General features: G+C 56.6%; 1 protein-coding gene across 2 annotated transcripts; it reads right to left on the bottom strand.

Moving 5' to 3' along the window:
- Positions 1 to 951: 951 nt before the first annotated feature.
- LOC103266719 (peripheral-type benzodiazepine receptor-associated protein 1-like) lies at positions 952 to 12,415 on the bottom strand. 2 transcript variants are annotated; one of them, XM_008064349.1, is made up of 16 exons: positions 11,589 to 12,415; positions 11,275 to 11,426; positions 10,564 to 10,941; positions 10,239 to 10,478; positions 9,687 to 9,872; positions 8,248 to 9,081; positions 7,559 to 7,658; positions 7,303 to 7,454; positions 6,520 to 6,688; positions 6,064 to 6,135; positions 5,606 to 5,638; positions 5,330 to 5,433; positions 5,174 to 5,245; positions 4,865 to 4,975; positions 4,185 to 4,246; positions 952 to 2,184 (listed from the first exon to the last, which is right to left on the bottom strand). In XM_008064349.1, exons 1-15 carry the CDS (start codon positions 12,409 to 12,411, stop codon positions 4,217 to 4,219), a joined length of 3,456 nt encoding a protein of 1,151 aa, XP_008062540.1. In that variant the 5' UTR covers positions 12,412 to 12,415; the 3' UTR covers positions 952 to 2,184; positions 4,185 to 4,216. The 2 variants fall into 2 exon arrangements, with proteins under 2 accessions (XP_008062540.1, XP_008062541.1); XM_008064350.1 differs by having other exon boundaries at positions 6,064 to 6,108.
- Positions 12,416 to 13,714: the final 1,299 nt, after the last annotated feature.

Raw genomic sequence — 13,714 nt, 5'->3', positions numbered from 1 at the left:
ATAGTCGCATGCCACCATGCCTTGCTAATTTTTTGATTTTATGGTAGAGATGAGGTCTTACCAAGTTGCCCAGGCAGGTCTTGAATCCCTGGGCTCAGGCAATCCTCTCACCTTCACCTCCCAAAGTGCTGGAATTACAGTCGTGAGTCACTGCGGCCAGGTATTTTTTCTCTCTTTTATTTTTTTTTTTTAGAGACAGTGTCTCACTCTGCCACCCAGGCTGGAGGGCAGTGATGAGATCATAGCTCACTGCAGCCTTGAACTCCTGGGCTCAAATGATCCTCTTGCCTGAGCCTCCCAAGTAGTTGGGACTGCAGGTACATGCGACCACACTGGCTAATTTTTTTTTTTAATTTTATAGAGATTGGGTCCACTATGTTGCCCAACTGATCTCAAACTTCTGGCCTCAAGTGATCCTCCTGCCTCAGCCTCCCAAAGTGCTGGGATTACAAGGGCGAGCCACCACACCCAGCCCTCTGCTCCGAAGTTTGAGTATAATCTGCCATCTGTTTTCTGCCTTTTCCAGAATCATGCTGCTTCTAACCTACTAAAAGTCCCTTTTCTTGCTTTCAAATGGAATTATGTATGGTGTTTGCTTGTTTGTCCTGTTTCTCTCACATATATTATTTCTGTGCATTTGATACAGGGGAAGAAAGATTGCATGCTCAGTCCACCACCATCTTGAAACTGACACCCTCTCCCTTTATATTTCCTGTTCCCTTTCTCCCTCCACAATGCTGCCCCAACCTCAGATACCTGACCTTGTGATCAAGGGCTCAGGAGGCTGTTAAAACTTCTTCTTAGGAAAAGGAACTCAAAAGCTGCTTGGTGTTGATTAGTTTTTACCCCAGTCACCCTTTAGATATAACTTCTGTGTTCTAAAGTCAAGAATACAAAGCCCAGCATGACCCACCCCTCCAAGAAGTCCTTTGCCCAGGAACAGTCCAGCATAGATTTTGTGAAAATAGGCTTTATTATAATAAAATGTCTTTTTAAACAAATACTCCCACCATTCCACACCCCTGGAGACCAAGGTGGGGGTGGGGATTCAGTCAAACAATCTCCCACCACAGTGAAGGAAACATGCAAAGAAACACTCACCCAGTAGAGGTTTGGGGATGGGATGGTTAAGGTAAAGGTGGAGAACTCCCCCACCCCACTCTGAACAGGGAATGTATGAAAATAGCTGCATAAATCTGTCCTCTTCCCCAGCCCCTGGACTCCAACAGGGGCCAGAGGAAAATGATGCAAAAGAGAAGTTGAATCCAATGAGCAAAATAAGGCAAACCCAACTCCTGCTTTCTGCCTGACGGCCCCCTGGGTCTTGGGGATGGAACCACACAGGGGCCAGGAGGCCCTGGCAGGGAGGGGTGGAGCACGATGGGGGCGGGGTGAGGCCCGCTTTGGCATGGCCTTTCTCCTTCCCGGGCCTGTGCAGTGGTAGCGAGATGGAGGAAGCTGGACTGAGGCACTGAGTATGTACATATATACATGGCTCCGCCCACCTGCCCTTGGGGAGGTGGGGCTCCAGGAGAATCCAGTGCAAACTTTCCTTCAGGGTAGGGAAGACATGATCAGGATAGCCAGAGCCATCAGAGGGAACGACCCCTTTCTCCCTCCAGGATCCCATCCTGGGACCCTGGGAGATGGGAGGCCCACAGAAGGGACTAGCACAGCATTGAGGAGGTGTTGGACCAGGAGTCACGGGTCCTGAATCCAGTCCTGGCTCTGATTGAGGTGCTCACTGACCTTGGCCAGGCTACTTACTCACGATGGGACTCAGTTTCCCCTCCTGTCAGAGGAAGGTGCCCATCTAGAGGATTCATCCTTAAGGACTTATCCAGCTCTGACCTTCACCAAGTCTCTGTGATTCCCGTCCAAGTACCACAGTGTTAACTCAGAAGAACAGGAGTTCTGGGCCGAGTGTGAGCCTTCCCTGCTCAGCCAGGGCAGTGATCTGGGGGCCTCCAAGGACCTCTTCTGCCCACAGGGTAGGCCACAGCTTCACTCCTTCTTCCCAGAGCCCAGTTTCCTGAGGAGTTGCTTCCCCTTGGAGAGGAGACCCCGTACCTTCTCACTTGTGCCCTGTGGCTCCCTCAGTTCAATCCTGGGGGGACTGCCAGGGATGGAGGCTCAGGGCCAGGCTAGGGGAGCCCAGGGGCCTTGTGTCGTACTGACCCCGTCCTGGAATGTGAGAGAGAAGGGGCAAGGTCAGGGCCTGACTCCCTGCCCCTCCCCCTCCCTTTCTCTAGAAGTTCAGGGGCCTGCAGCCTGCCATATCATAGAACCATGACCAAGAGCTGGAGCCTCACCATCCACCATTGCCTGGACACACAGAGCACAGGAGGCGAATGTGGGAGGATACTTAGGGAGCACTGAGCCGGGAGTCCGATGGGACACAGTCTCCATTCTGCTTTGTTCACTTGTGACCCTAGGCAAGCCCATTGCTTTCTCTCTACAGGGGGCTGGGCTGACAGAGCTCAAGAGTTCTCAGAACCTGTCTCTCAGGATGAGAGCCCCAACTTCCCACATGTCATCCCCCTCCCAGTAAAGGAGAAAAGCAGCTGGCCCCTCCAGGGAGGCCCTTCCCCCACATCCAAGGAGTGCCCTGAGGATGTCAAGAAGTGGAGCCAGTACCACTCCAGGGGGGTGGGGATCTGGATCTCCCTTAAGGGCTCCAGAGGACTGCAGGGAGGCCAGAGCCCAAAGGGACTCACAGCTGGGGCATCCCTCAGCCCCCACCATAAGCTCTGGAGGCCATACTCCTCTCCTTGAGCATCAACTCCCTCGAAGAATCTCCTCCTAGCTTCATCTGCAACCCTGAGCCACTCCCTCAGCCTCAGGCCCACCTAAGCAGTGCTCCTTAGTGGCCTAAGGACAGGGAGTTGGGGAACAGAGAAGCCACCAGAAAGTCTCCTGCAACTACATTCCCACACCCTTACCTACACCTTCTGTAGCTGGCATGGCCTTGTCAGCTCGTGCCAACCTGCATGTCTTCCCCCCCGCTCCCTTCCTCAAGCCCCCACTTGCTGCCCAGAGCCTGGCAGGCTCCCAGTCAGAACCAGTTACAGAGCCCAAACCAGAGACAAGGAAAGTGGGTGCACTGGTAAAGCCAACCTCTCCTCTCCAAGGCCCTGGCAAGGAGGCAGGGCTGCACACAAAGAGACCTGCTCAGGCCTAGAAGTCAGAGCATCTTTCCCTGGGGAGCCCCAGGCCTTCCACACCCTCCCGGGGCTCCTTCCACAACATCACGGGAGAAGGAGGTTGTTGGGGAGACAAAGGAAGGGGGTTTCTGAGACCCAGAGAAAAATGGCTTGGGGTTATCTGTGGATCTCAATTATTCAAGGCCCCCATTTTTAGCCTCCAAGCAGAAAAAATTGAGAGTTGTAGTAAAATCCACATCGGACACCCTTGATAGGTCACGATGCAGAAGGAGAGAAGACTGTTATAGTGGCATTATAGTGTCATCTTGTCATCAATAACAATTACAATATTATAATACCACAGTCATAGAGTATCATAATACCACTGATGAGTCATAACATGGATGCCATGTAATGTGCTACAAGCTGCACGTGTTATAGAATAGGAGGCATCAGCTAATATGAGACATCACATACTAAGATGACATGTAGGCCGGGCGTGGTGGCTCACAGCTATAATCCCAGCAATTTGGGAGGCCGAGGTGAGAGAATTGCCTGAGCCCACGGGTTCAAGACCAGCCCGGGTAACTTGACAAGACCTCGTCTTTACAATAAATCAAGAAAAATTAGCCGGGCATGGTGGCACATGCCTGTAGTTCCAGCTACTTGGAAGGCTGAGGCAGAAGGATTGCCTGAGACCAACAGGCTGAGGCTGTCAAACCCATGAGCGTGCCACTGCACTCCAGTCTAAGCAACAGAGTGAGACTCCAACTCAAAAATAAAATAAAATAAAATAAAAATAAGATGACATGTATTCCTATGACAGCTGGCACTGCCCAGGGTAAAGCCAAGGCAAGAGAAGCAGGGAGGGGGAGGGGTGATTCTACAAGCAAATCTGGCTCATGACAAGATCTCCCTCCCCTTTCCCTGGAAGAAAGTGGAAAAGCTAGGTCAGCTCCAGCTTTGGAGACAAAGGCGTGCTTTGTCTGATTTTGGTCAAGTGGGCGCGGGGGTCACACAGAGGGCCAGTCCCCCACTTACATGTTGCTCTCTCTACATATATCTATCTCCATCTAGCACTGGACTCTTCGCCTCCTCGTTCTCTGAGAACAGGGAACAAAGAGGGGAGACGGGTTATCCACAGACCCACGTGCTCTCCTTCCATCCCGCTACAAGATGGCCTGTGTAGAACTACTGCACATGGAAGCCCTGGGTTTTCGGGTTGGGGCTTGGCCTCTTCAACTCTCCCTGGGGTCTGAGGGTGGAGGCTTAATGGTGCTCCACCCACCCAAGGAGAGGCAAACTCTAGGAATGAGAACCCAGGAGGCTGGGCCTGACTGGGCAACTGGCTTCTAAAGGCACCTGGGAGGCAGGAAGATCCAGTAGGGTGGGAGGACCCTGAAACAGGCACGATGACTGGCTAGAGGTGTGGGCGCAGAGGGTCTTTTTCCATAGGGTTCCCCACTTGCATCAGCCCCAGGGTGTTGGCAGCTGGGTCAGATGGCCTGGGGGTCAAGGACACAGCTATCGCCCCCCTGCAGAGAGGGACACATACTGGGGAGAGCTGCCCGACAGGGCTCCCCTTGAGCAGTAAATCGGGAGCTCCACCCTGGACACAGTTATCACCCTGCTACACGTCTCCCGAAACACCGTCCTGGCCCCACAGCCACACCAGCAGGGTGGAGACCACACTGCGAGGTGGGGCCCAGCTCCTCACTGACCTGGCTCTCAGCTTGGGGTGTTCCGGACTCCCTGTCCAGGCTGCCTGACTCAGGCCCAAGGCCCTCCAGAAAGTTGGATGGAACCAGGCCCCTTTGTCCATTTAATTCACCCTGAGGAGAAGAGGCTGGTGAGACAGACCAGGAAAGAGGCCCCAGCCCTGCCCCCTCGACCCTGAGGCCCCTGGGGAAGGACAGGGGCCCAAATCACTGCTCCATTCCCCCAGGCTTCCATCAGGATCCCCCATCCAGCTCCCTGCCCAGCTCTGGCAGATGGAGTGTGGTGCACACGCCCCCACACAATGTTCTCACATAGTAGAAACCGTCATCGTCCATGCCCCCGAACACGGTAATCACGTCCCCTGCCCGGAAGGGCAGCTCTGCCTGTAGACAGCAAGAGGCAGGCATCAGGCCGAGAGAGGTCCTGCCACTCGCCTCTTTCACTGGGCTCCATCTGAGGGTCCTCACCTCCACGTCCATGTTGGGGGAGCTCTCCCGGGGGTTATAGTCAAATGCAGCCACCATGGAACGGGGAGCTTTTAGGTCAGCAGAGGGCACCAGCTTGAGGGGACCTGCAGGGGAGGGAAGAGAAGACTCAGGACTCTCTCAAGACCCCCCACCCCATCCTATCCCCTGTTAACCCCCTGTTACCACCCTCCATTAGTTGTAGCCCCTGGGGAGAGGCAAGAGGGGTTGCCTATCCCGTTTCTTTCCCGTCTCCCCTGTCCCAGGATGGCCCCTCACCTGGACAGAGCTGGGCAGGGCCTTCCAAGTCAGCTGTGAAGAGAATGTGCCTGTGAGGCCCATCCCTCCCTTCCCTTATCATCCTGGGCTGGGGTAGAGCAGGGCAGGCAGGATGCTCGTCCTCACACAAGGGATGCAGGAGAGAAGGAGGCTCGGGAGCACAACCACCCAACCCTTTGGTTTGGCAGGGAACTAAGGCCCAGAAAGGGCAAATGACATGCACCAGGTTGCACAGATTTTACAGTCAGGTGCCTGCGGGGACAGAGATCTCTGCGAACTGACCCCTGTTCCCACCCGAACGAAATCCTCCACTTGGGGGGTAGATGTGGTAAAGTCCGCCCTGACTCCCTTTACCTGCTCAAAACCACACAAGGGTCTCCCCCTAGAGCCAAGCAATGCCATGCCTACCCACACACACATCCTCACAGGCCACTGAGGGAGAATGGAGTCTTACTCACCTTTCTTGGAGCGGCGGGGCTTGGGAGGAGGCCCAGCTGTGCCCGCTGTGGCGTACACAAAGGGACCGTTCCCTGATCCAGGAAGGCAAGTAGATGTAAGAGAAAGAGATGGGGCAGAAGGTGGTAGGACAGTGACTCGCGTTTTCTCTCAGGGCTGTGTTTGGGTGCCTGAACTCATTTCTCAAGGGCCTTCACCTCCCATCTGACCTCTAGGACCCCAAATTCACTAGCATCACTGTATTTTCCAAAACAGGCCCATCCCCTCAGCAACTACAGACTCCTGCTCCATGCAGCCAGCCTGTGAGTGTGGCCATCCTCTGCCCCAAGGCCTGCTAGGTTCTGTGGTTCTATTAGGCTCTGGGTAAATGGAGCACCCCAGACACACTAATGACTCAGGGTGGAGAGGAGTTGCAACTGGGGTGGTGGGAGGTGAGGGAGGGAAGCAGCAGGTCATACCTGAGTCCTCAAGGAGAATATCTGGAGACATATAACCCCGCTGCAGCAGGTGCTGTCTCCCAGCAGGACTGTCCACGGCCACCTCGGCCACCATATTGCAGGGGATGTAGCCTGTCCGGCCCCCACCTTCCCCTCGGTAGAAGCCATCAGCATCCTTCTCCCCAAACACCTGATGGCAAAGACCAGCGATCTCAGGAGGCCAGCTCAGCCTGTGCCCCCAGGCCCCAGACCCAGAAGTACCCCACTAGGCACTGCAGAAGAATGCTCTTCCTTTGCAGGTGTGGAATGGAGAAAAGGAAAACAGCAAAGAACAGAGTCAGCAGGAAAAGAGAAAACAGACCTTTCTGTATCATCCTCACCCATTTCCTCTGTCCATCCCAGACTGAATCTCCCTAACCTCAGAGAAACAGCAAAAAGCTTTCCATCAATATTGGAAGGAATAATAAAAACAGTAGTGTCAGCTGCAAACAGTTACATGATGCTATGCACCAGGCAGTTTAAGTGCCTTATGTACATTGGATCATTGAATCCACAAACAACCCTGTGAGGTAGAAAATAATATCCCCATTTCACCCATGAGAAAACTGAGTCCCAGAGGGCTTAGGCAATCTTTTCAAGTTTACACAGTTAGAACCAGCAGAGTCGCGGTCCAAACCCCATCATCTGGCTCTAGAAGCTGTGTTCTCCACCATGACTCAACAGTACATCCAGGGGAAGAAAGGAAGGAGGAGGGGGGACCTAGCTAGAGCCTGGAACTCTGGGCCCAGATAGCGAGTCAGTCACCTTCAGGATCTGACCCTCCCGGAAGGGAAGCTCTTCTTCTCCAGCATCAGGGTTAGGCGACATTGACACAGGGTCATAGTCAAACAGAGCCACAAAGATCCTGACAGGTAGGTCCTGGTAAGTCAGCGCTTCTGGGGGACTCCTCGGAGGGACTGTGGAAATGAATGGAGAGAGGGCAGGGATTCAGTGAGCTCTGGCCCAGGGTTTAGGAAAGCCTAGTCCAGCCCAGCCTAGCCCAACCCCCATTGGGGCTCACCCAGCTCAGCAGTGCCTGGCCTGGGGGCTCGGGTCCCTCTCTTCCGGGGGTCCCTCCGCCCAGAGCTGTCCTGCCCTCTGGGCTCCCCAGTCTCTGTTACCTGCAAAGAGAGGGCAACAGATGGAAAAAGTGACACACCATCCCTCTGGCAAGCCCACACTCCCCCAGCTCTGCCCCATCAGCGTAAGCAACATAGCAGAACAGGAGCACAGCCTTCCTCTACTGGAACCAGGACCCAGCTGGCGACCCCAGACATGTCCACAGAGAGAGGATGGGCAGAAGGAGAGGCCCCAGCCCCAGCCCACTGGAAGATGAGTGCAGCAGAGGGGACTGCTTTTAGCCGAGGAGCGTGTGAGAGGAGGACCTCCTGTCAGCATCAGGGTGGGTGACCCTGGACATCACAGTCAGTGTCCTGAAGCCATAACTAGCTACGCAGAGGAAAGGGTGACCCTTCGTGAAGGCAGCAGCAGGCGACTAGCGACAAGAATATTGTGCATCCCAGTCTGATCAGCAGAAGCAGCGAAGCAGTGGAATGCGGGTGGGAGAAGGCGGGTGAGGGAGTCCGGAGGCCCGGCCCCACCTCTGCTGATGGAGGCGGCAGCGTGGAATGGGAGCGGTTGGTGGGCAGCAAGCAGGGCCACCAGGCGGCAGCAGGCAGGGTCTGCCCAGGGCGGGAGGCGGGCACGGACCCGGGAGAGTGGCTCCTTGGCTCTGCCCGTCGCACTGCGGCCTCTCCGCTCTGGCTCCCCTTTCTCCCAGGCCGGGAGGCGTGGGTAGGGGTTGGGGCCTGAATTGGCCTTCAGAGGCCCTCTGGGCCTTCCCACCGGTGCGGTGCCCCAGGCCTCCCCATCTCCAGGGTAGCAGGAGCTGGTGATGCTGACGCCCCCGCTGCCCGCCTCCTGCTCGTCCTCTGAATCGTATTCGATGCTGATTTCCAAGCACTTGGGGGAGAGGCAGCTGGCCAGGCCAGATTCCAGGGCCTGGCCGCGGGGGCACCTCCGGGAAGGGCCCGACCGCCCTCTCCCACCAGCCTCCGGTCCACCCCTGGTGCCCTCAATCACAGGGAGGCCACCCCTCTCCCTCATGGGGCCTGGTCGTCCAGAGGCCTGGGGCCCGCTGTTGCTGAGAAGTCGGCTGCAGTGTTCACGGGGATCTGGAGGCCGCCTGCGGCTTGGAGGCTTCTCAGGGGAGCCCCCTACTCTCCTCCGGCTGCTTCCACCAACTAGTCCTGGTATGTCCTCCAGGCGGTCCCCGGCCCTGGAGGGCTCAGGAGACAAGGGACACTGGCCAGGTCCTCGGGACTGACCACTGTCACAGCCCAGCCCCAGCAATGCAGGTTCAGGCGGGCCAGAGTCTCGGGAAGAAGGGCCTGCCTCTGGCTTCTCCTCCTCCTCGACTTCCTCTTCCTCCTCCTCGGGGATGCTAAAGAGCTTCTTGCTGCAGAACTGCTGGACAGGCAGCTCCAGGATCTGCTCCAAGATCTCCTCGTCGCTGTCAGTCTCAGAAAAGGGGTCTGGCTGGGGCTGAGGGAAGGGAGAGGGTGGGAGTAGACAGTAGCGGGGAAGAGAGGTGCGTGGGGAAGAGAAGAGCTATGATCTGTGTCCTCACACGAGGGCAGGGGTTACGGGCAACCCCATAGCCCCCCGTCAGCCTCCTCCAAGAGGAAAGAACCAGAGGGACAGTGGCTAGCCCAAAGTCACACACATGTCCAGGCAGAGCCAGAAGAAGAACCAGGGAACACACCCAAGTGGACAGGCCCCAGCCCCTGTGCGCCAGGAGCATGGGGGAGCAGGTCATGCCTGTTGTAGTGCAGAGGCCTCCCATCCCCTCCCCAGAAGCTCCCAGCACAAAAATCTCAGATGCCACCAGCTTTCCTGGCCAGGACGCTGCATCTGGTGAGCTGGAGAGAGAGAGGGTGAGGAAAAGAGCTTCTCCTCCTCCTCCCCTTTCTCCCCAGGAGGGCCGAGGCAGCTCCTGAACCACTTCCTGCTTGCTGCTTAGGAAGAGCCCAGGCCTCAGACCTAGAATGTTGGTGGCACTCAGTGGTGGCTAGAGCAGCTGCTGACATGTGGGGTGGAGGCCCCGGAGCCCGAGGTCTGGGGCCCGCCTGCCTCTCCTCATCCGTTACCTTGGCCCCATTCTCCCTGATGCTATTGCCAGCAGGCTGCTTCTGGGAGGAGCAAGTCCTGGAAGCCAGCTCTTCTTCCTCCTCCTCCTCCTCCTCTTCCTCCTCCTGAATGTCTGACAGGTCTGAGTTGCGGCTGTGGTCCACAAGAGAGTTCCCCAGACGAACCCCGAGCTCTATATCCTCCCTCTGCAAGAGACCAAACAAGGCAGCAGAGATGGGAAGGGCAGTGAGGGAGCACAAGAGGTCTACGTGGGGTCAGCCCCGGCCACAATAAAAGGGGTCCCTTGACAGAGGGAGAAAGAGTCCTGTCCAGAATGAGGGGTGCACACAATGGGGGGTGCAGGGGTGGGAGAAGGGGGATGGGAATCAAAGGGGGCAGAGAAATCTGGGAAGAAAAATGTAACAAAGAAACAGACACACAGCACAGACAAAGGTATCAGAGCTGGGTCAGAGCAGAGGACAGGCAGAGACAGTGACCAGATTTAGGCTGGCAAAAGGCCGGGAGACAGGCTCTGATTCTTTGAGATGACACAGTGTGTCCCAACCCCCTACCTCAGCCCGGGGCCTCAGCCCAGACCCGGGGTCTCCTCCTTGGCCTGCCTCAGTACTTGGCACCTGCTGGGCCGGTGCTCCCTGGGTGGGGCAGGGTGCTGGGCAGGCCTCTCCCGAAGTCCACTCTGTCTGCTGCTCAGCTGGTGAGGGAGCTGCAGGGCCAGGACCCTTGTTGCCCAGGGTTGGCTCACCAGCTCTCCTCTCCTCTGAGGTGCCCATCACAGCTGCCCCAGCCTCCTCCTGGAACAGAGCATGCTGAGGAAGGGCCCAGCCCCACTCCCCTCTCCCAGCCTGCACCGGCTTCTCCCTCCCCCAGACAGGATACCTGGGAGCAAGGTGCTGGAGGTTCCTCTTGGGACCCTTTCGGTGTCTCTCTGGGAGGGCTTGCTGGGGGGGGTCCTGGGGGCTCTTGAGTTCCATGGGGGGCAGGGTGCTGGAGAGGAGAGCTGGGGTCTCCAGGCCCTGGGGAGGCTGGAGCAAGGGGTGGTCTGGCCTCTGGGCTTGGCCGTGGTGAGGGGCAGGAGACCTGGGCTGGCAGGCAGGCCGGAGCCAGGGCTGGAGTGACGGGAGCTGGGATGGAGTCGGCCGACTCGCCATGGGGCGACATGGTGCGCACGGCCACCTCGCGGCACACCTGCAGCAGCTGCAACTGGGACAACTCCACCAGCACACTGCCTGCAGTGGGCGAGGCCACCTCCATGATCTGCAGGGTCAAGGGAACACAGGAGAGGAGGGGGAGGCTGAGAGAGCCCAGTGTGAGGATGCAACAACAGCGCAGCTAGCGTGGTGCCAGGCATTGCGCTGATATGCCTTATCTCATTTAATCCTCCTCGCCACATGGCTTCAGTGGTGGAACAGTTTTCAAAGACGTCATGTGCTGCCAAAGCCCATGTTCTTAACCAATCTGCCACATGGTGCCCAAATGACAGGGTCTAGGCCTCTCTGTGCCAGGCCAGGGAGCTTAGGCTTCTGAGCATGGCAAAGAAGGACCCATATCCACTCCCAGGGTATGGCAGGCAGAGCCCCCGGGCCATACCTTCTGCCCATCAGCATAGATGGCGTAGCCTGTGACCCGGACGCCATTGGAGGTGCCAGCAGCATCGATAGTGACTGGGAGCCAACTGATGATCAAGATCCCGGGGGAGGGCCCTGCCTCAATCTGCACATCCAGAGGGGCATCGGGTGGGCCTAGGGGAGAGGGGACATAAGACCTAGTCATGTGAGACACTCCCTGCCAGAGACACCAGCCCAGTTTGCCACTTCCCCCGTGACACAGATAGGGCCAGTTTCCCCCTTCCTCCGTCACCTGGCCTCCTGGGTGTTAGGGACACCAGGGCCCGGCCTGCCTACCTGCTGGGAGTGTGGTGAACTGCAGGGTGGCAGCCCGCTGCTCCGGCCTCTCCCTTCCTGGTTCCCAGGGCCCTTGCAGTGGGAGCTGAGCCTCCACTCGGGCCTGATAGGGTGTGCCAGGCCGTAGGTGACAGAAGGTGACCCAGTAGGTGCTGGGGCGGGCAGGTGGGCACTCTTCCCCATTGAGGTAGATGGCATGGGCCAAGTTGCTATTGCTGGGCACCCAGGTGATCTCAGCAGATGTGGCTGTCAACCGATGGACCCGCAGCCGGCTGGGTACCAATCCAGCCCGAGCACCCACCGCCAAGCAACAACGCAGAGGGTCGGAGGTGCCCCGACTGGTCAGGGCCTGGACAGAAACATGGAGGGGCCCGGCCTGCAGGTCCAAGTTCTCCAGCACAGCCTTGGGCGGCGCCCCGGGCCCCAGAGCCTGACGCAGCTCCCCATTCACGCAGATATGGAAGCCCCGTAGCTCTACTTGCTCAGGAGGAGGCTCCCAGGCCAGCACCACGCTGTGGGCCAGCTGCTTGAGGACCACCAGGCGGCGGGGGTAAGGCACAGCTGGAGGCTCGCCCAGGCCCTCGGGTGCGGGGCTCAGACTGAGCTGGTCCCCTGCATCCTCCTCCTCAGGTCTGGGCTGGCTACGTCCCCCGCTGCTCTGGCCCCCGCTGCTGCTGCCACCCCCACCTCCACTCAGGAAGCTGAGTTCAGGGCCTGAGCTGTGGGACAAGTCAGCCAGCTCCGGAGGGAGGGAGGTCAGGAGGTCGTCATCAGACACACGCTCCACAAAATTGGAAGGGACCAGGCCCCTACGGCCATCCATGAGTTCTCCTGGCAGAGGGGGGACAGGAAAGGGCGGGGAAGGGGAAGGCAGACAGAGAATAGATGATTAAAAAATAAATGTATTTTAGCAACAGTTAGTGGGTGATCGTAAGCATTTGATTCAAATCAACATTTAACTGTCAGTGCTTTTCAAAGACAAGAGCAGGCCAGGCGCCATGGCTCATGCCCATAATCCCAGTGATTTGGAAAGCAGAGGTGAGAGGATTGCTTGAGCCCACAGATTCGCGACAAGCCTAGGCAACTTGGTGAGACCTCATCTCTACAATAAATAAAAAAATTAAGTGGGCATGGTGGTGCGCGCCTGTGGTTCCAGCTACTTGGAAAGCTGAGGTGGGAGGATCACCTGAGCCCAGCAGGTAGAGGCTGTGGTGGCCGTGAGCATGCCCCTGCACTCCAACCCAGGTAACAGAGTAAGACTTCGACTCAAAGAAAGAAAAAAAAAGAGACAAGAACAGTAAAGATCTGGATGAGCGAATTATTGGTTGCTTGTGCAATAATGGCATTCTGGTTATATAGGAAGTGCTTCCTAAATTCGAATGTGCATATGAATCACATGGAGATACGTTAAAATGCAGATTTCAATTCAGTTAGGTCTGGGTAGGGCTGAGATACTGTGTTTCTTTCTTTCCTTTTTTTTTTTTTTGAGTTGGAGTCTCACTCTGTCACCCAGACTGGAGTGCAGTGGCCGCTCCCGGCCACCGCAGCCTCGACCTGCTGGGCTCCGGCGATCCTTCTGCCTCAGCCTTCCAAGTAGCTGGAACTACAGGCGCGCGCTACCACACCCAGCTAATTTGTTATTTCAATTGATTCAAATCAATTGAAACACAGCGATACTGAGTTTCTTACAAGCACCCAGGTGATGCTGGAGAAAGTCCATATTCTAGATTATAGGCTCAGCCTATAATCCCAGCACTTTGGGAGGCTGAGGCGAGTGGATTGCCTGAACCCATGGGTTCGAGACCAGCCCGAGCAACTTGGCGAGACCTCATCTCTATAATAAATCAAAAACTAGCCAGGCATGGGAGTTATTAGCTTTGGGAGGCCAAGGTGGGAGGATTGCTTGAGCCCAGGTATTCGAGACCAGTCTGGGAAATATAATGAGACCTCATCTCAACAAAATTTTTTTTTAAACTTATCTGGGCATGATAGCGCCCACCTGTAGTCCTAGCTACTGGGAGGCTGAGGCAGAAGGATCTCCTGAACCCAGGAATTTGAGGCTGCAGTGAGCCGTGATTGTATCACTGTACTCCAGGTTGGGCAACAGAGTGAGACCTCAACTCAAA

The sequence above is a fragment of the Carlito syrichta genome, unplaced genomic scaffold, assembly GCF_000164805.1.
Source record: "Carlito syrichta isolate Samal-C Ts95f unplaced genomic scaffold, Tarsius_syrichta-2.0.1 Scaffold307323, whole genome shotgun sequence".
In the NCBI taxonomy this organism is placed as follows: domain Eukaryota; kingdom Metazoa; phylum Chordata; class Mammalia; order Primates; family Tarsiidae; genus Carlito; species Carlito syrichta.
Note: the sequence above shows the minus strand (reverse complement) of the source record. Positions and strands in the feature narration are given on the sequence as shown.